This window comes from Trachemys scripta, unplaced genomic scaffold (genome assembly GCF_013100865.1).
Source record: "Trachemys scripta elegans isolate TJP31775 unplaced genomic scaffold, CAS_Tse_1.0 scaffold_31, whole genome shotgun sequence".
NCBI classification, from domain to species: Eukaryota; Metazoa; Chordata; order Testudines; family Emydidae; genus Trachemys; species Trachemys scripta.
Window position 1 is genome coordinate 276,803 of NW_023260517.1, and position 24,134 is coordinate 300,936.

At 47.4% G+C, this 24,134-nt stretch overlaps 1 protein-coding gene and 1 gene segment (V, D, J or C); both read left to right on the forward strand.

The window, feature by feature from the left end:
- The first annotated feature begins 13,657 nt into the window (after positions 1-13,657).
- Positions 13,658-20,064, forward strand: LOC117870530. Its single transcript, XM_034757728.1, has 5 exons — positions 13,658-13,805; positions 14,390-14,750; positions 17,956-18,008; positions 18,652-18,804; positions 19,340-20,064. The coding sequence occupies exons 1-5, from the start codon at positions 13,760-13,762 to the stop codon at positions 19,708-19,710; spliced, it is 984 nt and encodes a 327-aa protein (XP_034613619.1). The 5' UTR covers positions 13,658-13,759; the 3' UTR covers positions 19,711-20,064.
- Positions 20,065-20,136: 72 nt separating this feature from the next.
- On the forward strand, positions 20,137-21,068 carry LOC117870531. The segment is given in 2 exon segments: positions 20,137-20,488; positions 20,740-21,068. Coding segments are annotated over 2 exon segments (375 nt in total).
- The last annotated feature ends 3,066 nt before the right edge of the window (positions 21,069-24,134 follow it).

Sequence of the window (24,134 nt, forward strand, 5' to 3'; positions counted from 1 at the left end):
GGAGATTAACAAGCCGCGTCCGAGCCCGAGGCGGGAGGAGGCGACATCGCCCAGCCGCCGCCTGGCACTTACTGTCCCCAGGCTGGAGCGCAGCCCTGGAGCCCGCAGCAGCTGGTCTCGGAGGATCCGGACCTGGTGATCGAAGTGTCCGGCCGGCGGATCCGAGCCCACAAGTCAGTGCTGGCGGCCAAGTCCCCGGACATCCTGCGGGTGAAGGGGGTGAGCTACCGGGGGCTGCGCCTGCTCATCGACCGGCCGGCATGGGCGAGGTGCGCCACGACAACCTGGCCGAGGTGGTGAGTGGCGCCCGCACGCTGCACATGCCCTGCGCCCTGCACTGCGCGGCTGAGGCCATGCGGGCCCAGCTGCGCCTCCACCACTGCTACCAGCCGCTGTGCCGCCCCTGGGAATGTGCTGCCCCAAGCAGGTGCCTGTTTTGCTGGTGCCTAGAGCCGGTCCTGTTTCTGTTCTCTGGAGCTGCCTGATAGCGACCCAGCCCCGTTCGCTCTAGCTCAGTCTGGGGCCCAGCCCAGTCGTGTCCCAGCCTGCCTGAAAACCTCACCATGCTGTCACTAGGGATAGCAGCTGCCTTAACGGTGTTAGCTCCGAGTGAGTGAGGTGTCCTACCCCAGCCGGGTCCCAGGTCACTAATTCAGATGAGAAGCCTGTCTCCTTACAACGTGGTTGGGGGTGGTTGGAGGAGATGGTGCAATTGACCCTAAGGGTTGTATGCGGGTTAATTCAGCGCCAACTTCTCTTTCCCAGGTGGCCCGGGCAGTGCGGGAATCCAGCAGCTGGTCTCCGCAGGGCCTTCGGAGGGAGCTGGGGGAACCACACCTGCTCTCACCCATCCATGACAAGCTGTCACGTTATTGATTTGAACTGGGACCATATAGAACATGGTTGCAAACAAAGTCCTGTAGGGGCACCAAATCTTGTATAAAGGGGGTCAAATGAGCTGTCTAAGACAAGGTTATGGTTCGCTGGTTATGATTATGCTGTCTATATGTGTGTAGCAATTTTGTCATTGAAGTTATGAATATTGGCTCTATACTGTCTGTATTTCAAACTTATGCTATGCTTCTGGGAAACTTCCCAGACAAATTGGTGTTAGCTCTGCCTAACCTGCTTGATGGCCCATTAAGGACCATCAGCTGTACAACTGACCCATTGAGAGAAGGCAAATACGCCTTGCAACTCAGCAAAGTATGCAGGGACTGGCCCATGTGACTACAGACTCCATTTTGCTGTAATTTTCCACAGTAAGGACAAAGAGATGCTCTTACACCTGGAAAAGAGTATAAAAGGCTGAGGCCTCTCCTCCATCTTGTCTTGCCTTAGAGGTGGGAAAACCCCAGCCTTGGGCTGTAACTGCCCTGTTTTAAGCAATTGGTCCTGAATTGGCACTCTCAGTTGGGTCCCACCAGAACTGCATCGTTACACAAGCAAGTGGATATTCTGGTGCCAGCAACTCCCCAGCCAGGGGCCCAACTTCATCGTTGAAGGACTCAAAGTCCCGGCTTCCAGCACTGACCAGGAGGGGACATTATTTGTAACAGAGTCGGGGGCTAGAGAGGTTACTCCGTACAGAGAACATATAGGTGTCCCCGCTGGGATTGACGTATTCTGTTTGCTCTACTCTATGATTTTTCCTACTAGGCAATTATGGAGAACGTGATGAAACACAGCTTTCACTGCAAAGTATGAAACAATCCAAAGCACAAAACTCCCATTCACTCTGATAACAGCTGGGGATGCCGGTGTTCTTGGAGGAAAATTATACTATGTAGAAAAGGCAGGTAAGTATCTAAAGAGAAAAGGGGGGTGGAGGGATGTTGCAGAGAAAAGGACATATACACAAAGACAAATGTGGGTGAGGTAATATACTGCATAGATATAAAGCATTTGTCTGTCTATGTAATACCAGGCATTGCCTTGCACCAGTTATAACCACTATTTTTTCTCTGGAGATTCTGATGGCAAACATAAGAACATAAACATAAGAACATAAGAAAGGCTGTACCGGGTCAGACCAAAGGTCCATCTAGCCCAGTATCCTGTCTACCGACAGTGGCCAATGCCAGGTGCCCCAGAGGGAGTGAACCTAACAGGCAGTGATCAGGTGATCTCTCTCCTGCCATCCATCTCCATCCTCTGACAGACAGAGGATAGGGACACCATTCCTTACCCGTCCTGGCTAATAGCCATTAATGGACTTAACCACCATGAATTTATCCAGTTCTCTTTTAAACTCTGTTATAGTCCTAGCCTTCACAACCTTCTCAGGTAAGGAGTTCCACAAGTTGACTGTGCGCTGTGTGAAGAAGAACTTCCTTTTATTTGTTTTAAACCTGCTGCCTATTAATTTAATTTGATGACCTTAGTTCTTGTATTATGGGAATAAGTAAATAACTTTTCCTTATCCACTTTCTCCACATCACTCATGATTTTATATACCTCTACCATATCCCCCCTTAGTCTCCTCTTTTCCAAGCTGAAGAGTCCTAGTCTCTTTAATCTCTCCTCATATGGGACCCGTTCCAAACCCATAATCATTTTAGTTGCTCTTTTCTGAACCTTTTCTAGTGCCAGTATATCTTTTTTGAGATGAGGAGACCACATCTGTACGTAGTATTCGAGATGAGGACGTACCATCGATTTATATAAGGGCAATAATATATTCTCCGTCTTATTCTCTATCCCCTTTTTAATGATTCCTAATATTCTATTCACTTTTTTGACCGCCTCGGCACACTGCGTGGACATTTTCAGAGAACTATCCACAATGACTCCAAGATCTTTTTCCTGACTTGTTGTAGCTAAATTAGCCCCCATCATATTGTATGTATAGTTGGGGTTATTTTTTCCAATGTGCATTACTTTACATTTATCCACATTAAATTTCATTTGCCATCTTGTTGCCCAATCACTTAGTTTTGTGAGATCTTTTTTAAATTCTTCACAGTCTGCTTTGGACTTAACTATCTTGAGCAGTTTAGTATCATCTGCAAACTTTGACACCTCACTGTTTACCCCTTTCTCCAGATCATTTATGAATAAGTTGACTAGGATCGGTCCGAGGACTGACCCTTGGGAACACCACTAGTTACCCCTCTCCATTCTGAGAATTTACCATTTATTCCTATCCTTTGTTCCCCCTCTTTTAACCAGTTCTCAATCCATGAAAGGACCTTCCCTTTTATCCCATGGCAGCTTAATTTACATAAGAGTCTTTGGTGAGGGACCTTGTCAAAGGCTATCTGGAAATCTAAGTACACTATATCCACTGGATCCCCCTTGTCCACATGTCTGTTGACCCCTTCAAAGAATTCTAATAGATCAGTAAGACACGATTTCCCTTTACAGAAACCAGGTTGATTATTGCTCAACAGTTTATGTTTTTCTATGTGTTGGACAATTTTATTCTTAACTATTGTTTCGACTAATTTGCCCGGTACAGATGTTAGACTTACCGGTCTGTAATTGCCGGGATCACCTCTAGAGCCCTTTTTAAATATTGGCATTACATTAGCTAACTTCCAGCCATTGGGTACAGAAGCCGATTTAAAGGACAGGTTACAAACCTTAGTTAACAGTTCTGCAACTTCACATTTGAGTTCTTTCAGAACTCTTGCGTGAATGCCATCTGGTCCCGGTGACTTGTTAATGTTAAGTTTATCAATTAATTCCAAAACCTCCTCTCATGACACTTCAATCCGTGACAGTTCCTCAGATTTGTCACCTACAAAAGCCAGCTCAGGTTTGGGAATCTCCCTAACATCCTCAGCCGTGAAGACTGAAGCAAAGAATCCATTTAGTTTCTCCGCAATGACTTTATCGTCTTTAAGCGCTCCTTTTGTATCTCGATCATCAAGGGGCCCCACTGGTTGTTTAGCAGGCTTCCTGCTTCTGATGTACTTAAAAACATTTTGTTATTACCTTTGGAGCTTTTGGCTCGCCGTTCTTCAAACTCCTCTTTGGCTTTTCTTATTACATTCTTGCAGTTAATTTGGCAGTGTTTATGCTCCTTTCTATTTGCCTCACTAGGATTTGACTTCCACTTTTTAAAGGAAGTCTTTTTATCTCTCACTGCTTCTTTTACATGGTTGTTAAGCCACGGTGGCTCTTTTTTAGTTCTTTTACTGTGTTTCTTAATTTGGGGTATACATTGAAGTTGGGCCTCTATTATGGTGTCTTTAAAAAGCGCCCAAGCAGCTTGCAGTGATTTCTCTTTAGTCACTGTACCTTTTAACTTCTGTTTAACTAATCCCCTCATTTTTGCATAGTTCCCCTTTTTGAAATTAAATGCCACTGTGTTGGGCTGTTGAGATGGTCTTCCCACCACAGGGATGTTGAACGCTATTGTATTATGGTCACTATTTCCAAGTGGTCCTGCTATAGTTACCTCTTGGACCAGCTTGTGCGCTCCACTCAGGACTAAATCTAGAGTTGCCTCTCCCCTTGTGGGTTCCCGTACCAGCTGCTCCATGAAGCAGCCATTTAAAGTATCGAGAAATTTTATCTCTGCATTTCGTCTTGAAGTGAAATGTTCCCAGTCAATATGGGGATAATTGAAATCCCCCACTATTATTGAGTTCTTAATTTTGATAGCCTCTCTAATTTCCCTTAGCATTTCACCATCACTATCACCGTCCTGGTCAGGTGGTCGATAATAGATCCCCAATGTTATATTCTTATTAGAGCATGAAAGTTCTATCCATGGAGATTCTATGGAACATGCGGATTTGCTTAAGATTTTTACTTTATTTGATTGTACATTTTCTTTCACATATAGTGCCACTCCCCACCCTGCACAACCTGTTCTGTCCTTCTGATATATTTTGTACCCTGGAATGATTGTGTCCAATTGATTGCTCTCAGTCCACCAGGTTTCTGTGATGCCTATTATATCAATATCCTCCTTTATTACAAGGCACTCTAGTTCACCCATCTTATTATTTAGACTTCTAGCATTTGTGTACAAGCACTTTAAAAACTTGTCACTGTTTATTTGTCTGCCCTTTTCTGATGTGTTAAATTCTTTTTTATGTGAATGTTTATTATCTGATCTGGCCCCTACTTTATCCTCTTCCATCCTCTGCTCCTGACTATACCCTGGAGATTCTCTATCATTAGACTCTCTCCTAAGAGAAGTCTCTGTCCAAGCCACATGCTCCTCTGCAGCAGTCGGCTTTCCCCCATCTCCTAGTTTAAAAACTGTTCTACAACCTGTTTAATGTTTAGTACCAGCAGTCTGGTTCCACTTTGGTTTAGGTGGAGCCCATCCTTCCTGGATAGGCTCCCCCCATTCCAGAAGTTTCCCCAGTTCCTAATGAATGTAAACCCCTCCTCTCTACACCATCGTCTCATCCACACATTGAGACTCTGAAGCTCTGCCTGCCTACCTGGCCCTGCGCGGGGAACTGGGAGCATTTCTGAGAATGCCACCATAGAGGTCCTGGATTTCAGTCTCTTCCCTAGCAGCCTAAATTTGGCCTCCAGGACATCTCTCCTACCCTTCCCTATGTCACTGGTACCTACATGTACCACAACCACCAGCTCCTCCCCAGCACTACACATAAGTCTGTCTAGATGCCTTGGGAGATCCGCAACCTTCGCACCAGGCAGGCAAGTCACCATACGGCTCTCCCGGTCATCACAAACCCAGCTATCTACGTTTCTAATGATCGAATCTCCCAATACTAATACCTGCCTTTTCCTAGCAACTGGAGTTCCCTCCCCTGGAGAGGTAACCTCAGTGCGAGAGGCAACCCCAGCACCATCTGGAAGGAGGGTCCCAACTATGGGAAGGTTTCCCTCTGCTCCCGTTGACTGCTCTGCTTCCCTGGGCCTTTCATCCTCCTCAACAGCGTAGGGGCTGTCTGACCGGAGGTGGGACAATTCTACAGTGTCCCGGAAAGCCTCATCAACATACCTCTCTGCCTCCCTTAGCTCCTCCAGTTCCGCCACCCTGGCCTCCAAAGCCCGTACGCAGTCTCTGAGGGCCAGGAGCTCCTTGCACCGAATACACACATACGCCACCCGCCCACAGGGCAGGTAATCAGACATGCTGCACTCAGCGCAATAAACAGGATAGCCCCCACTCTGCTGCTGGGCTTCTGCCTGCATTGTCTCCTAGTTAAGGAAGGGGTTGTTTAAAGCAAGACGTTTTGAATGTAGTTTGGTTTATAGGTTTTAAGGGGAATAAAGGGTATAAGATAGAACCGGCAAGGGACCCGTGCTCCCTTCCTGCTCCCCTTCCAAACTCCCTTGCGAAGCTCCCTGTTAGCAGCCCCTGGTCGCTTGTGCGCTGCTTTATAAAGCCCAGGCCTGGGTGAATGCCCCGCCCACTGATTAAGGCTCAGCCAATTACCAGAGGCTTCTAGCCTTCAGACCTTCCTTTGAAGCTCACAGCTTCCAACTGCCAGCCACAGCACACGGTCCTTCAAACAACCAACCAACCAACCAGACTGACAAACACAAGCTCAGCACACAGCAAGTAACCCCCAAACACAAACAAACACACACTACTGACAGTCACTTACCCCAAGGGTCCTGTATTTGCTCCTCCTTCACCTGGAGAACTCCCTTGCGAAACTACCTGTTAGCAGCCCCTGTTCGCAAAAGCAAAATATCAGGAAATCTGATTCTGCTAAAATATTTCTCACTAATTTATGCAGAGTAGCTGTAGCCCTGTCAGTCACAGGATACACTGCTCTACAGCCAAAATGCTTCTGAAATAAATGTAGTCAAACTTTACTAATTCTGGGTCACTGAGAACGAAAATGATGCTTAAAATTGTTGATTGGCTCTAGTTTTCAAGATATGCTATTGGGTCAGTATATACGACCCTTGACTTAGGAATGGCGGAGGATAAGTGAGTTATAAAGGGAAGGGATCTCGATTTAAACCAGAAATGACTCAAATACATCTTTGACTGGATCTATGAATAAATTTATGACTGAGTTTGGACAGTACTTGCTTTTTAAGCAAAACAATGAATGATGCAATCTGAAGCTGGTATTGCATCATACACGATATGAATTTCATCACGTTATTCCTAGAAGTCATGGATGATACAATCATAACGAAGCTTACATCACTCTGCTGAACAAATTGCCCTATATCAGATCTAGAAATCATACAGTGTCGTGCTCTCTTATTTGTCAGTGTTTGATTTTGCAAAGGGACACATTTCTGTTTAGCCAAAGTGAGCAGAGATGCCTCGTACTTGTGTGAACAGTGCAGACAACTTCTGCTATGTTTGTGGTGAAGTGACTTTTGCATCACAAAAGCGCAGTATAACCACTATGGTTAAGAAAGCCTATCACCTTTATTGTGGCTGCAAAATTGGAGATCAGGACAAGAGGTGGGCCCCACACATATCTGCAACACTTCGCCAGTGGTTGAACAGGAAAAGGAAATCTATGCCTTTTGCAGTGCCAATGATTTGGAGAGAGCCAACAGATCATACCAGCAATTGTTACTTCTGCATGGTGCCTCCAGTTGGGAAAGGTGTGTCAAAGAAGAAAAAGTGGACTGTGCATTATCCAAACATTCCATCAGCTATTGTAGAACCAATGTGAATGAAATTGTTTTTAAGTTATCCACTGTACCATTGTAACTTCTGTTACTACATTGTAACTTTCATTACACTTGCCATTTTGCTACATTGTAACTTCTGTGCCATATTGTAATTCAAACCCCATTTTAAAACGCTTACTCCATTTTGTAAGGGCTTGCTGCAACCTTCATTTTTGCAAACCCTGCTGTAACTTTATTAGTCTAGTTAAGATGTGTGAATGAGGGATGTATGGGTGATAGAATCAACCTCCAGCACCAGCCCGTCCTGATGAGATAAAGTTCAAATACCAACGGCTAAAGAACTAGACAACAGCCCTAACTCAAGCAAGAAGCATCCACCTTAAAAAGAAACAACAGAAGGAAGATCAAAGCCAGGTCCCAGGCTGACAGTCACGCCTGCAATTGACGGGTGATCAAGTCAAACCCAGAGGCGGCGTGACACAGCGAGACCTAGAGACTTTAAATCCAAAAACTCCTATAAAAAAGGAAGGGTGAGATGAGAGACTTTGGGTAACGTTCTGCTATCAACATCAAGGAGCATCGGTGCGCGCCCGACAGAGACCCGGCTCCCCCTCGTGATCAGCTTTCCTGGCCAGTTAGCTGTCACGAGCTACGATCCCAAGCTGCGAACTCAAACTACACTCAGGACTGGTAACTATCCAGCAGCTGCAGAACATCTTGGTGTGTGTGTGTGTGTGTGACTGTATGTGTATAAGCATTGAGGTATTTGTTAATAGTTACAAATTAATAATAAATGTGGCATCTTTGCCTTAACCCCTAAAACGATCCTGTATAAGTTTATGGGACAACACTATACGCTCAGTACCCCATGGAGAAGGACTGCCGGTTCCTGATGCACCAGAATCATTCTCACTTGAGTCAGACGAGGAAGAGTAAGAGGATGAAACTTCTGGCCTTGAACTATCAATGTCACAGGACCCACATTTTCTCACATCCTCCTCCTCTGAACCACACCTCATAACACAAGGTGAACTGAATGACCTTGTCAGGGATTTGGAACTACCCAAGAGTAAGGCAGAGCTGTTGGGCTCCAGACTACAGCAGTGAAATCTCCTGGCAGGTGATGTTAGGGTTTCCATGTTCCATGACCGTCAAAAGGATCTTATCCCATTCTTCTTCATGGAAGGTGATCTTCTGGCTTGCAACAACATCGATGATGTGATGGCAGCCCTCAAAATCGTTCACGATCCAGATGAGTGGAGACTGTTCATTGATTAATCGAAGACGTGTCTTAAAGCTGTTTTACTGCATAATGGCAATGTTTTGCCATCAATTCCAGTTGGTCATGCAGTCCATATGAAGGAAACCTATGACAACATGAAACAACTTTTGAGGTGCATAAACTGTGACCAACATCAGTGGCAACTTTGTGGCGATTTCAAGGTTGTTGCTCTCTTGCTTGGTATGCAGACTGGATACACAAAGTACTGCTGTTTTCTCTGCGAATGTGATAGTCGTGCAAGAGATTCCCACTACATCAAGAAAGATTGTCCACTCCAACAGTCATTGGAGCCTGGGAGGAAAAGTGTTCAGCATCCACCACTTGTTGAATCAAGGAAGATTTTTTTACCACCCTTACACATCAAGCTGGGTCTGATGAAGAACTTTGTCAAGGCCACTGACAAAACACAAGCAGCTTTCAAGTATCTCCATGGAAAATTTCCAAGGTTAAGTGAAGCTAAGATAAAGGAAGGCGTCCTCAGATTCGTGAACTTCTTTGAGATGATGCATTTGACCATGCACTGCGTGGCAAGGAAAAGACGGCATGGAAAGCCTTCCAGTTAGTGGCAATAAATTTTCTCGGAAACAACAAGGCAGACAACTACAGGTTGTTGGTGGAAAACCTCCTCAAGGCATACAGAAGCCTTGGTTGTAACATCTCACCAAAGATTTTTTGCACTCTCATCTAGATTTTTTTCCACTGAACTGCGGAGCAGTGAGCGATGAGCACGGCAAGCGATTTCACCAGGACATTGCAACAATGGAGAAACGCTATCAGGGCAAATGGAGCCCATCAATGCTTGCAGACTATTGCTGGACAGTGACAAGAGATGCTCCATTTAATGAATACAACAGACAAGCCAAGAAGCGCCGATTGGACACTGAATAGGACTAAACTATGTACATAATAGTTTTTTGCCTTTTGTTTCATAATAAATTTTATTTATAAAACCCTTTTGCTGATTTGTAAAGTGTTACATAAACAGGACAGGTGAAATATTATCATGTAAAGCAACCATAAACACATGAAAAGACCTAGGTTTACAATTTAGGATTAAAACTCTACTATCTACACAATATACATAGACATAGCATTTAAAAACTTAAATATCTTAGAAACAGTAGCCTATCAGTTGTTTTAATTGTCATATTTGAATTCAGCACATCAAAATACACAATAAATAGCACATTTTATCTCTGAAGCAGACGACTTCTCACAAATTGTAGACCAGTGATATCACAGAGCCACGGTGGGTGAGAAAAAATATATTCTACTGGACCATCTTCTGTGGGTGAGAGAGCAGGTCTCGAAAGCTTGTCTTTCTTTCACCCACAGAAGTCGGTGCAATACAAGGTGTTACCTCACTCACCTTGTCTCCTACTAGTTTAGGCGCTTTGCCACGCGGGGACAGAGTTGAACTGGAGAAACACAACAATGAGATGATCCGATTCCTTTCCTGCCCTGAGTATTCTCCTGCCAGCAACCCCCTCCCGCAAACTCTGCTCTTCAACCGCTCCCTTCTCACGACAGCACCATCCAGAAGCATTTACAGAGCAGACTTGTTCCTGCGAAGTTAGGTCCATGTTAATCAGCTAAAGCGCAGCTCCAGCACAGAGATACCTGGCACATTTCTAAAGGCACCTTCTAGAGTATAAAATTCTCGCCTTCTCCAAATTGAAGTAACAAGACCCGAATATATAAATTGATATTGGTTTCGGGATTAGCTCTGTTGCGTCGAAGAAACTTTCAGTCCAAGCATGACTCTACCTTGGATCGCAGCTGTGATAATCGTGTCTATTCTAAGTGAGTAAGATTCAATTCCTCAGAGTTCTCACATTTTATGTGTCTGTATCCCGTCTTTACCATTCGATCTGTTTCAATGTCTATATTATATAATATATAATGCTTATATTATGTCTAATAGTATCCATTGTTTGTTTTATCTCTAAGATCACTTGTTCTCTATTATATACAAGTTTATTGTTTTCTAAGATATCTGATTGCATCTATGTTTGTATTGACTCTGAGTTTCAATGTTCTGTTTCTGTTCTACCCGAATTAAATTATGTTGCTAGTGTATCTATTATGTTTATATTGTTTCTCTGCGCATTCCTTACGTTTCTAATATAACTAAGGGAATCTACTACGTTTCTATTTTTATATCTATCATGTAATGTTGCGCTGTTTCTCTCTGTTAAGTGCATGTTACCTGCGAGCACGAGTGCTGGAATTAGGGGTGCTGCTGCATCCCGCGGCTGGAAGTTCTCATAACAACCCAAATACATGGCTTCCGCCTTCAGCACCCGCACTATAAAAATTGTTCCAGCACCGCTGTCTGGGACTGTCTCAGCTCCGGTTCTGTTCTATCCCTGAGTGTGTCTGTTCTGCTCTGTTCCCCCCACAGAAGGCAGCTATGGAGCAGACTCAGTGACCCAAACTGAAGGCAGCGTTATCATCTCCCAAGGGGACCCGGTGCGTCTGAATTGCACCTACCAATTTTCTGTCCCTGTTTATCCCTTCTGGTACGTGCAGTTCCCCAGCCAGCCCCCCAGGCTCTTCCTGAGGGACCCGGGAAGGGAGGACTCAGATGAAGGGATCATAAAAGGGTTCGATGCCACCCACGATAAAAAGGACAAATCCTTCCAGCTGTGGAAACTGTCCAGCGAAGTGAGCGACCTATTACTGCGCCGGGAGAGACATAGTGACAGGGACCGGCACCGGGGTTGACTCGGGGGGCAAAAGGGGAGAAGTCTGAAAACACTGAAATTGGAAACGATATATACATTCTCTCTCTCACACACACCCTACCTCTTTAGGTCTCTGTCTTCACCCCCTGCGAGACGCCTTAGAACCTTCCGTTGTGGCTCTGGGCTGGAGCTCCCAAGGGGGATGAATAGCAGAGAACGGACTGGCTCTGGTCTGTACAGGCTGGCTGCTGCTGTCAGAGACAGGAGACTTGCGGGTGGGGGGCGGGGGTGAAGGCAGCACGGAACAGGGCTCGCAGAAACGTCTGAGAGAAGAGAACTGAACCTGACTTGCGCTCACCCTTCAGTTACAGATGAACGGATTTTCTGGTACCGGCAATTCCCTAGGCAGGGACCTCACTTTATAGCTAAGGGATACCCACAGGGGGCCTCCCCCCACACCTCTCTCCAGGACTGTCTCTCCTTTAACGAGCGCCCCGCCCTATTTAAATAGTGCTCTGCCTGCTTCACCACCACAACTGGAGGTCGGGGGGCAGCCTTTCTAATTAACCCCCAGTACACCCAGCAGGGATCACTAATGAGGCCTTATTTTGCCTGCTTATGTGTGAGCTGGTAGCCGAAGCTAGCTTGCTGCAAAGGGCCGGCCAGCCTATGACGCTGCCCAATCCCTGCTGAAACTTTCTTATTATTGCTCAGTTGGGTCTGATGGTGCTAGGCGCTGTACAAAGAAGCGACTCGTGCAAGGCCACTTAGGAGGCCAGAGCCAAGATTGTCAGAGCATTTTATAGCAATTAGGTGCTTAACTCATTTCCCTGCAGTCTCCTGCTGTGAGGCCCAGTTGGTTCCGAGACCCGAGTCACTGGTTGTTCAGGAAGGACACATCTGCACCGTAACCTGGACTTACACCAGTGCTCACCAAACCTACCAGTGGTACCAGCAGCTCCCCCGGAGAGGGCTGCCCCCCGAGTGACTGTCAGTGCTAGGGAGGAAGTCACTGATGGCAGTTCATGGGCGAGCACCTGGAGGATTTGAAAAGCAGCTCTCGGCACAGCTCGGAGTCCTCAGTGTGAAAAGCAAAGCAGCTTGGTGGGGGAGATACAGGGGCAGAGGTCCCCAGCTGGTGCGAATGCGTCATTGCTCAGCTGGAGTCAATGGGCCAGATCCCCAGCTGTTGTATATAGACACAGAGAAAGCCCCTGCCCCCAAGATCTCACAAGCCATATGGGCAGGAGAGAGACAGGCAGAAAGTGAAAAGGGAGTCACAGGGAGGGGATTTCCCAAGGTCACACAGCCGTGGATAGAACCTAACAGATCTAAACCCCACTCCAGCCGGTTAGCCACTAGACCACACTGCTTAGCGGATACACTGACTTTATTGGCATCACTGTGGGTTTATATTCACTTACGTAACCAGCTGTAGGGCCGAGAGTCCCTAGTATTGTTCTTTCTCACTTAACACTCCTTAAAACCTATGGCCACAAAAATTAAATATAACAGGTTAATCCTGGAGGAATTTTACAGGGAAAAGTCCCTTCTCTGGACCACATGGCACCATCCAGCATTTGCAGCAATGGAAAAATCGACCGGCAGCAAAGGGAAAAACGTTCCCAGCTTTTGGAACGAGCAGCTCACTTGGGAAAGAGAGGATGGGTAAGTTTTCTCCCGGCCCTGGGTCTCGCTGCGGTTCGGGCTGTTGTCCTCCAGAGGGCGCTGCAGCACAGGCAGCATTGCTCTCTATAGACAGGGCGCACCGGTTCATTCCAGTCACCGGTTTCCCACGGTCCAGTTCTCCTGCCAGCCCCTCATACGTGGTGAGGCCTGTGGGGGGCTCAGCCAGGGGCGCTGGAACAATGTGCACAGCGGGGTGCTGGGAACCATTGAACCAAACTTTAAAGCTGGATATGATGGAAACCACGTCAAGCCAGGGGGAGCGGCAGCCCCCCCTCTCGCCAGCACCCTTAGTTCCAGCACCTGTGGGCTCAGCCGCAGGGCAGGTATTGAGGGGAGGGGAGGGGAGGTTCATACTTGGCCCCAGGAGTCACTCACACCTCCAGCTGTGACATCACTGCCTGATTTTTAATCTTCACCATTCAGACAGCGGCTCTCTCTCCTCCCTCAGCCCAGGGCTGCAGGGGGAGGACAAGAGCTGCCGCCTGCGTGACTCTCTCCCAGGCTGGCTGGAGAGAAAAGCGGCAGTGCCCTGCAGAAGAGCCGAGACGCTGAGGCGATGGCCACGGTCCGGGACTCAGCCATTGTGCTGATTTTGCTTTTCAGTGAGTAAGATTCCAAATCCCATTTCTGAAAGATTCTCCACCTGTCTCCCCACCCCCCCCGCCGCTTCATTACTGGCGCTGAGAGATTAAACAGACCTCCCACCTCCTCCTCTGCAAGAAGGGATGCTGTCAGGCATAGATTTAGGTGCTCAAATCCCACTGGAATTGAATTTCAATGGAATCTGGGAGTCTAAATAAAGAGGAGGGTGATCTGTTGTTCTTCTTGTCCACAGACGGCGGGGCAAGAAGTAAGTGGCTTAGTTCGCAGGAAGGGAGAGTGAGATAAGACGTTAGAAAAAACTTTCTAACCGTAAGGAGAGTTGAGCTCTGGACACGTTAAGTAGGGAGGCTGTGGAACCCGCGTCGTTGGAGGGTTTGAATATCAGGTTAGACAAACACCCGTCAGGGATGGTCTCATGGCCTCAGAAGGGGATGGGGGGCTCTACAAGACCTCTTGAGGTCAGCCCGACATTTCCATGATTCCATGAAATCCCTTCAGCTCCTTAAAAAATCCCAGAACCAAGAACTCCCCTCAGTGACAGGATCCTCCCACTAACCTCTCTTTCCCCCTCTCCTTGTGCCAGGCTCCAGCATGGAAGATGCTGTAACTCAGACCCAGCCGGCATTGTCAGGGGTGGAGCGCGAGTCCGTTTCCCTGGACTGCACTTATGAAACTGCTGCTAGCAACTATTATTTGTATTGGTACAAACAGCCCCCCGGGGAAAGCCTTAATTTCCTTTTTCGGCAATATTCTGGAGGAGCAAAGAGGAATGAGGCCGGGGAGAGATTCTCTGTCAATTTGGAGAAGTCCAAAAGCTCCGTCAGTCTGAGGATCACAGCTCTGGAGTTGGGGGACGCGGCCATGTACTTCTGCGCTTTCAGTAGAGACACGGTGTTGAAATTCCTAGGGAGTCCTGAACAAAAACCTGACACCTCTCCGCTACTGTAAGAAACTGACTCCTGCAGGTGAAGTTAGGAGGCGAGCACGGGCAGGAAACGGGTGGGTGTGAGGTAGAGGGCTATGAAGTGGGGTGAGACCTGCCACAGCTGGCTTCCTGGAGATGAAAACCTCTTCCTGATTTCTGGGGAAAGGCGGCACCACAATGGTACTCAGAAATTCGCCGCAAAGAGGAGATGGAACGGAACAAAGGCAGAATAAGGTCCCATGGCTGGAAGCCGGAGTGAGACAAATTTAGACTAGAAACAAAGTTCACATTTTTAACAGTGAGGGTAATTAAACACTGACACAACTGACCCAGGGAGATGGTGGATGCTCCATCATTTGAAGTCTTTAAATCAAGACTGAGTGTCTCTCCTCTACGTCAACCATAAGCTATGGGCTGGGTGCAGGTATCTCTGAGTATCCTTCTCTGGCCTGAGTTAATGCAGGAGGACAGACTAGATGATCACAAAGGTCTCTTCTCACTTTAGGATCTATCCATCAATCAATCTATTAATATCTCACTGGGGGCTGGTGAAGTCTGGGATGGGGTCCTTGTGGAGTTAGGGACCCCGAGTCTATTCAACACCAATGGTTGCTGGGCATCTAACTCCCCTAGGCTCCTTTGAAAACCCCCAGTTGAAATTCCATCCTGGGTTGACGCTTAACCCAAGGGACACCTAACCCTCAAACTTCTGCACTTAACTGGCACTTAGGGCTCTGCACAGGGGCAAACATCAGGGTATGGTCAGAAGAGCTCAGTTACTCCTGGAAAGAGAGCTCCCAGATTAATACGGAGGCTGGCATTCTTAAAGGGCCTAGAGGATTTAGATGATCAACTTCAATTGAAATTCAAGAGGATTAGGGCATCTAATTTCCTTAGGCTGCTTTGGAAATGTGGATGCTCAATCTGCATTAATTTAATGGGGATCGGGCATCTTTTTCTCTGCATGTTCAAGTCACATGAATTACAAACCGCATTGAAAGTAGATGGTTCCCCATCACCTAAAACCGAGAGCGAAGTAACAGAACTGCCTCAGGCCCTGCTGGGTTGGTCTGAAAAGAAAATGTAATAAAAATGTGGCATATCCTGTTCCGAAAGCAAACAAACAGGTGTGTGGTCACGCGCTGCCATCTGGTGGCCACTGAGTTTCACTGACAGCTGCAGGAATTAATGGAAAATGGTGCAGGAGTTTTCCACCACTGTTTTACTACCAAATATAAAGGCACATCCTTATTTCAGCCTGGACATTGAAATGTCATTTAGACACATAACTACTTCTGTGTTTCACTGACACAGAGACAAACACAAAATCTCTGTCACACACACTCACAAAGTTACTTTCTTTCTTCTCTCTCTCATAAACACACACACACACATTTCTACATAAGGGAACTCACAATTCACAGGCACAAACAAGTCACGCACACCCAGAATAACATATATCCCAAATATCAGAGGGGTAGTCGTGTTAGTCTGGATCTGTAAAAAGCAACAGAGAGTCCTGTGGCACCTTTCAGACTAACGGATGTATTGGAGCATAAGCTTTCGTGGGTGAATGCCCACTTCGTCACATGCATCCACAGGACTCTTTGTTGATATATATCAAAGTTGCTCTTACCTACATCAAACACCCACACAATCACTCACACACAACCTTCAAATTCTCTCACTCACACACCATAAAGTGACACACACAATCACACACTAGCACACATCCCAAACTCACTCACATGCAGATCAAACACAAATGCACTCTCTCAAAGGCTTGCACCCAACAATATCTCTCTCTCTCTCTCACACACACACACACGTGCGCACGCGCACACACACAAATTCTCTTATCTGCTGCAACCTGGTCATTTCTGGCCTTCTTGATATCATACCTATTTAGAAATCTGACCCTTGCTTCCTCTGACTCAGACTAACCATTGATAGATTCCTTAACTTCACAAAAACTCAAGAAATGTGCCATTGCGAGACTAGATGGCCAAATATCACTGAAATTCAACAGGACACGGGTTCCTAACTCCCTTTACTTCCTTTGAAAATCTCAGGCTAAATCCAATCATGTCTGTGTGGTGCTGAGATACTGCAGGGGTTGGGTCGAGGGGCGGGATGGGACTAGGGCCGGCTCCAGGCACCAGCTTACCAAGCAAGTGCTTGGGCCGGCCCCTCCGGAGAGGGGCGGCACGTGCGGCAATTCGGCAGACGGTCCCTCACTCCTGCTCTGAGCTAAGGACCTGTTTGTTTGTTTGTTTGGGGTTTTTTTTGTTTGTTGGTTTGGCTGCTTGAGGCGGACAAAACCCTGGAGCCGGCCCTGGATGGGACAAAGGCGCTTTAAAAAATATTTTCAAGGGAGCCCAAGGGAATTAGGTGCTCAGCTCCCAGTGGAATTCAAGGGAAATTGGGCTACAAACTCCCTCAGAAATCTTTGACCATTCCAGCCTAAAACTGCCTGCATTGGGTGTTTCTCTGGCCATATTACCACAGTGTCTACCCACCTCACAACCATCACTTTATTGGTCCACACAATACCCGGGTAGGATTAACAGTGTCACCCAAAGACAAGGACAGCTGACCGGGGTGCAAAGTGAATCTGTCACACTGGACTGTAGTTTCTCGACTGAAGATGCAGGTTATGACATATATTGGTACAAACAGGACAGCAGCGGGCAAGTGAAGTACCTCTTCCGAAGGTCTTCCGGAAGTAGGGTGACCAGATGAGATCAAGAAAATATCGGGGGGCAAAAAAAAAAAAAAAAGCCGAGTGCTGCCGGCCGGCCGAGAAAAAAAAATCGGGACAAAAACAGAGATCGGTCAGGACGCGGGACAAACAGCTCAAAATCGGGAGGTCTGGTTACCCTAGCCCAAAGCGAGCACAACGGGGCTGGGAGCTGGTTCTCACGGGACTTCAGGGAACCCGAAACATACCTGGGTCCGAGAATTGCCGAGTTAGAAAGGAGCGATTCGTTGATGTATTTCTGTGCTATCGCTGAGAGGGCCATAGGTTACCACATCAGGTGGGTTAATATAGGGGCCGTTACGAAATCCAGTGATCAGTTTTCTCTTGACTCGGAGCAAAACTGGCGCAGATAGAAATCAGTGTAAAGACACAACAAGTCGCAAGCAGGGGTTTGAATCAAACGGTGCAGGTGTGACGGAAACCGCACGGGCACTAACTGTGTGGAAATGTTCCCCTTTTCCAGGAACCGTCCCCCACCTCCTCCAAAATACCCAGAACCTCATGAACCCGGTGTCAGTACCTGTCACACCGCAATTCCCATGAATAGCTCCGTCTGCTTTTGGGGCCAGACCCCAGGAGGCAGGAATCAGACCTCGCTCCAGTAGTGTAAACGGGGCAAAGTCTCAGCTGGTGTAAATCAGGGTTGCCCCATTGGAGTCAATGGGCCAGAGTCCAGGTGGTGTAAATCACCCTGGGGTCATTGGAGTCAATGGGACAGATCCCCAGGTCGTCAGTCAATGGGATTAACTTTGCTTCACTCCGGAGAAAGAACCCCGCGCACAGCTTTTCTCTGGGGTGTCAGCAGGGGATCCTGACCAGATCTGTGGAAATGGGATCCATGCACAGTTCCTTTTTTGGCGGAGGGTGTTAGATTTTTTAAAAAGTAAAACCCCGCGCGACCTTGTGATTCTTGCTGAGATCTTGTCTCCGAAGATGAGACAGAACTAAGTTGCTCCTACTCAGTTGCTAAAGAGATCTGGAGGCCAGAAAGGTGACACGTGACAGGAACAAGCCAAAGCCACCGTGGGTAGGGTAAACTCTACGAGAGGGTATTAGGTGTGTTACATGGTGAGAGAAACAGCCTTCAACTGGGGTCTGTAGGAGAGGACGAAATGGAGCTCTTGCCACAGATTTAATTTCTTTTATTTGATTCTGTGAGAGAAACTTCACCATAAGATTCTATTCTATCTAGGTTCCTGTATTGCACACATCATTGTGGTGGCTTTCGCCCCTGAGGATCTGGAAACAATATATTTAACCATGAATGCTCCAGAAATTCTGCTTTGGACAACAATAGCATTTCTATCTTTGAGTAAGTGTCCGCTAAAAGGGAAACGAATGTTAGAACTTCTATTATCTATTGGGTTTGAGCAGGGGGAAAACTGGAAGCCAGGATTCCTGGGTTCTGTTCATAGCCCAGGGAGGAGAGCAGGAGTTTAGCAGGTTAAAAGAGGGGTCTGAGCTTCTCCTTTCCAGTCCCACTTCTCGGAGAGGAGGAGAGTCTAGTGGTTGAGAGCAGTTAGACTGACAATCAGGACTGCAGGGTCCTACACCGAACTCTGAGTGGGGATCAAGGTATAGTGGGTAGAACTTGGACGATTAGGACTCAGGACTCCTGGGTTCTGTTCCCAACTTCACTGCTGCCTTACTAGAAGCGGGGCAAACCCATCCTGTTCTCTGGGCCTGAGTTGGTTTCTTCGTACAAGATGCGCATGAAGAACCTTTCAATTTCTGGGAGGCCCTGAGCCCTAAAAGGCCTCTCTTCTCTTCACACGAGAATGGCTGTCGATGTGCAATAGTTTTACATTCTTAATTATGATTAACTTTTTCTCTTTCCTTCCCTGCAGGTTCCAGCCAGGGACAAGGCAGTGTCACCCAAACACAAGGGCAGCTGGCAAAGTTGGGGGGCCAGACTGTCACCCTGGAGTGTACTTTCTCCACTGGATACCCGAACTATTACTTATTTTGGTACAGACAGCACCGATCAGGGGCAATGGATTTCCTCTTCCGAATAGATTACAGTAACACTGAAAAGAATGGAGCCGGGAGACGGTTTTCTGCACAATTCAGGAAATCGTCAAAATTCTTCAGTTTAACCATTAAAGAGCTAGAGCCGACGGACTCGGCGCTGTATTTCTGTGCTCTGTGGGAAGACACTGTGAGGCGTTTAATAGGGAGCCCTGTACAAAAACCCACCCGCTGGGCTTTCTCACCATGAGAACCACAACTGCAGAGTAGCATCCCCAGGCCACAGATAGTGAGGCTGGTATAAACCACACGACCTGACACCTTTGAAGCCTAATTCACCATTGCGTTACCCCAGATTAATGTCAGTTTACCCACAGTGAGTCTGCTCCTCAGTTGAGGTGAGTCACTGTGGGGCAGATGGAGTCAACTGGGCCAGGTCCACCGCAGGTATCAATCAGCTGTTCTCCCATTGGGGCTGGATTCCCCTAGCTGGAGTAAACCAGCATGGGGCCAATGGGGTAGATACACAAAGGCACAACACAGAGGAGCATGCAGACATATGAGCACGTGCAAACACAAACAATAGAGACAGATAGAAACACACCCACACCCACAAAACCAGCAGACACAACACAGAGCTTTTAAATCTTCCCGCAATGTCTTTAATTCACTTCTCACCAAAAGTAGCAACAAGAAGGACAATAAAAAGGAAAATGAATCAGAAAAAACGACAGAAAGTCAGAAACCGATCTCCCAGAAAGTGCAGTGGAAGGAATTTGTCCCATGAGTTCTCACCTGCACTTCAGCTGCCGACTAATCTGAACCCAGCCAGTTTCCTGTGTCTGTTACGCATTTCCCGAACCCCTCCCTCTTCTGCTAGGTTGCTCTCGCATTAACCTCTCCCAGTCCCTCCGAGAAGTTGCCTTTAAATTCTTCTCGCAGCGACCTCTCAGCTTGTCCGGCTGCTGCTGTCTGAGGCACCATGGAGACGCGTTTCATTCTCAGCCTTTGGGTCTTTAACCAACTAGGTAACCGGGCTCTGGGTTTTTGGAAGAAGCGTCATGGAATTCGGCTCCCGACTCCCATCCTACCCAGAACCCGAACTCTGATCTTAACCCTATCCCGGATCCAAACGCCCCCGCTATCCTTAACCTTAATTATTGCGCTAACCTTAATTTGTTTGAAATTAGACGGATAAACCCCTTTGGCTCTTTAAAAATTCCCAGTTTAGACCTGCCAATGCACCTGGCTGTCCTTGAATATGAGTGTCTTGTTGCAGGTGCGGTGCTGAGTGACTCGGTCCGGTCCAAGGAACCCGAGGTGTCCGGGTCAGAAGGAGACACCGTGACCCTCGGCTGTTCTTATGAAACCAGTTACACTGCTGGTGTCTGTCTCTACTGGTACCGTCACTATCCGAACCGAGCCCCGCAGTACATCCTGCGGAGAAGAGCAAAGGGGATTAGGACCAGAGTTACCGCAGGTTTCGCCCAGGAGAGGTTTTCTTCCCCGGCTGATGACAGCTCCACAGTTCTGAACATCACAGCCCTGGAGCTGGCAGACACCGCGGTGTATTACTGCGCCCTGCAGCCGCACGTCGGAGCCACATAGCAGAGCTGTACAAAAACCCTCCGAGCTCTGCTGCAGGGGATGTTACAGACGTTAAAACGGGCAGCAACGCCGTGAAACAGATGAATACTGACGCTGCTTAAAGATACAACTCCCCATAACAGTTACATGTTTATTTAAAGAGCTAATTTAAACATCGCCCTTGGATAAGATAATGGGCCTGATCTTTAATTAGGAAACTATTAATACCGTTTTACTAAGGAGATGATCTGTATCGGTGTAGTGTGTGTGTGTGTGTGGGGGGGGGGAATTATTTGTAGTAAAACAAGGGTTAAAGGTGAGTAGACGTGTGACCTATTGTTGAAAATACAAATTGAGATTCAGGGCCGGAGCTAGTTTTTTTGCTGCCCCAAGCAAAAAAAAATTTGGCTGCCCCCGTCCCAGCCCTGGGCTCTCCCCCCCCCCACACCCTGCAACGTCATCTCTGGGCTCCCTTATTCCCCCCCACCACTGCCCCCCACACACACCTCCTGCCGCCCCAGCCCTGGGCTCTCTCGCCCTGCAACCTCCTTCCTCCCGCAGCCCTGGGTCACTGGTAACTCGCTCCCACGGCAGGTCATTCACCAGGAATTTTAGATGTGCACAGAACAGGGACAGGATTAGTTCCCATGGTTACAGAACTGCAGTAAAGTGGAACAATTTTCAGCGTGTGTGATTGGAGGATATCTGGATGCATGTTATAAGACTGTCCTACATAAATGAGGAAAAGTTGAGGTGCCTTTATTATTCTTTTGTTCCACTCTTTCTTTCTATGGGGAATTTGCCAATGCAATATCACTGTCTTCCTTTTAAACAAACAAACAAACAAACAAACAAACAAAAAAGGCAATGGCTGTTGAAAATAACAATTCCAGTCCTAATAACCACTGGGAAGCATTTCTTGCTCAATTTTATCCTACTTTCTCTACAGCAAGTTACAGTGGATCAGTATATTTGACTTGGGAGAAATGAAGTAACAGCTGCCTAAACTGAGCTTGAGCACTCCTGAATTTTGAGGTATTCAAATCTGGAAGGCAGGTGCTGGGGGATGGGGGGGAAGGGGGCTGTGGCACCGCGGGGGAGCACAGCAGCATGTATGCAGCAGTGTGTGTGGCGCTGGGTGGAGACAGACACACTGGTCTGAGTGGCACGGTAAGGGGGCTGGGGGGTTGGATGGGGCGTGGGTTTGGGGGGGCAGTCAGGGGCAGGAAGGGGGGGTTAGATAGGTCAGGGGGTTGGGGGTGCAGTCAGGGGACAAGCAGTGGTTGGATAGGCATGGAAGTCCCGGGGGGGTTGTCAGGAGACAGGTAGGGGGTGGGGTCCTAGGGCGGAAGTTGGGGGGTCTCAGGAGGGGGCAGTTGGGGACAAGGAGAAGGGAGGCTTAGATAGGGGGTGGGATCCCAAGGGGCAGTTGGGGGCAGGGGTGATTAGGGGACAGGGAGCAGGTGGGGTTGGATGAGTTGGGGTTTCTGTGGATGGCAGTCGGAGGGAGTGGATGGTGGCAGGGTGGGGCTACCCTCCCTCCCCGTGGAGTGTCCTATTTTTTGAACTTTAAAATAGGGTATCCATACTCACAGTGCAGCTCTCCATTCACTGCAGGCTGCAGCATGAGGTCTCAGCTACCTCACTCCCTCCCCCTCTTTCCTGTTGGTAGCGGCCAAGGGAATGCTGGGAAATGTAGTTCTTTCCCTGCTCCAGGGCTGGCTCTCTAGGCAGGGAGCTAACCAAGGAACTACAGCTCCCAGGGCCCCCTGTTGGTTCTCAGCTCCCAGGCTGGATCCCCCGGCTACCACCCCTGCAAATGGGCTGCCCCAAGCAGGTGCTTGCTTTGCTGGTGCCTAGAGCCCCCCTGGACACAGCGGTGTATTACTGAGCGCTGCAGCGCGCACAGCGAGAGAATCTCTTAGCAGAGCTGTTCAAGAACACCCCCAGCTTTGCTGTCGGGGCTGTTACACGCATTAAAATGGGCAGCAAACCCTTGAAAGAGAGTATTTGTATTGCAAAGATACAACTCCCCTTAACAGTTACATGTTTATTTAAAGAGCTAATTTAAACATCGCCCTTGGATAATATAATAGGCCTGACCTTTAATTAGGAAATTATTAAGAAGTCTTTGCCTAGTTTAGGAGATGATTTATATGGTTTTCTGCTTGTTGGGGAGAGGGATAGTTCAGTGGTTTGTGCGTTGGTCCCCTAAACCCAGGGTTGTGAGCTCAGTCCTTTGAGGTGGCCATTTTGGGGAGTAGTCCTGCTTTGAGCAGGGGGTTTGGGCTAGATGACCTCCTGAGGCCCCTTCCCACCCTCATATTCTATAGCGCGGGGGGGGGAATTGTTTGTAGTAAAATAAGGGATAAAATTTTCCATAAAATAGAGACAAAATGAACTACGGTTGGAAATATAAATAAAGAGATAAAATGAGATAAAATGTGAATTAAAAATTTCATTGAAAAGGGACAATAGACTGTTAAAAATCTCGTTATGTTAATGTATACCATCCGTTTGCTGAAATGGGGGTAACATATGCAAGTTGAAATATGGGGAAATAGAAATACTCATTTTTAGGGTAGCGGAGTCCAGCTGCAGTTACCATCTCCCCAGGGGTCACACCAATAATCCGATTGTATAGACATTAACATTTTGGGCGGATTTGTTTTGAAACTATTTAATTGCCATACAATTTTCCCAAGGATATATGCGGAGAGCCCTGAACTCTAAGCTTCTTGTAGGTGATAAAATCATGACAAAGCATCGCTATCTGCTGGTGGAAAATATAAACACAGGTTGTCATAAGAAACCTTTCCATGCTAGACTATAGATCTTCACTTTAACTCAGGCTGTGGGCAAAGGCAGCAGAAGAAAGACGAAAATAATTTAAATAATTCTTTCAGGAGTTTTGGCTGGGCATTTCAAAGGAGGTTAACAGAGTGGGGCCCCTCATCCCATTACATTTTTCTTGTGATAGCCCCGGACATTATTGCTGGTAAACATGTTCATCCCCCATCCCAATGATACCTGAGTGTGTCATGAAATATCAACACTCCCTATATGAGTTAGAAGAAACCCCTCTCA

Bases quoted from the DNA above. Each gene is read 5' to 3' on its own strand.
- LOC117870530 (XM_034757728.1), top strand. From the start codon at position 13,760: ATGGCCACGGTCCGGGACTCAGCCATTGTGCTGATTTTGCTTTTCA. The intron at 13,806-14,389 runs GTGAGTAAGATT...TCCTTGTGCCAG, and splicing joins TGTGCTGATTTTGCTTTTCA to GCTCCAGCATGGAAGATGCT. The intron at 14,751-17,955 runs GTAAGAAACTGA...CCCCTTTTCCAG, and splicing joins CCTGACACCTCTCCGCTACT to GAACCGTCCCCCACCTCCTC.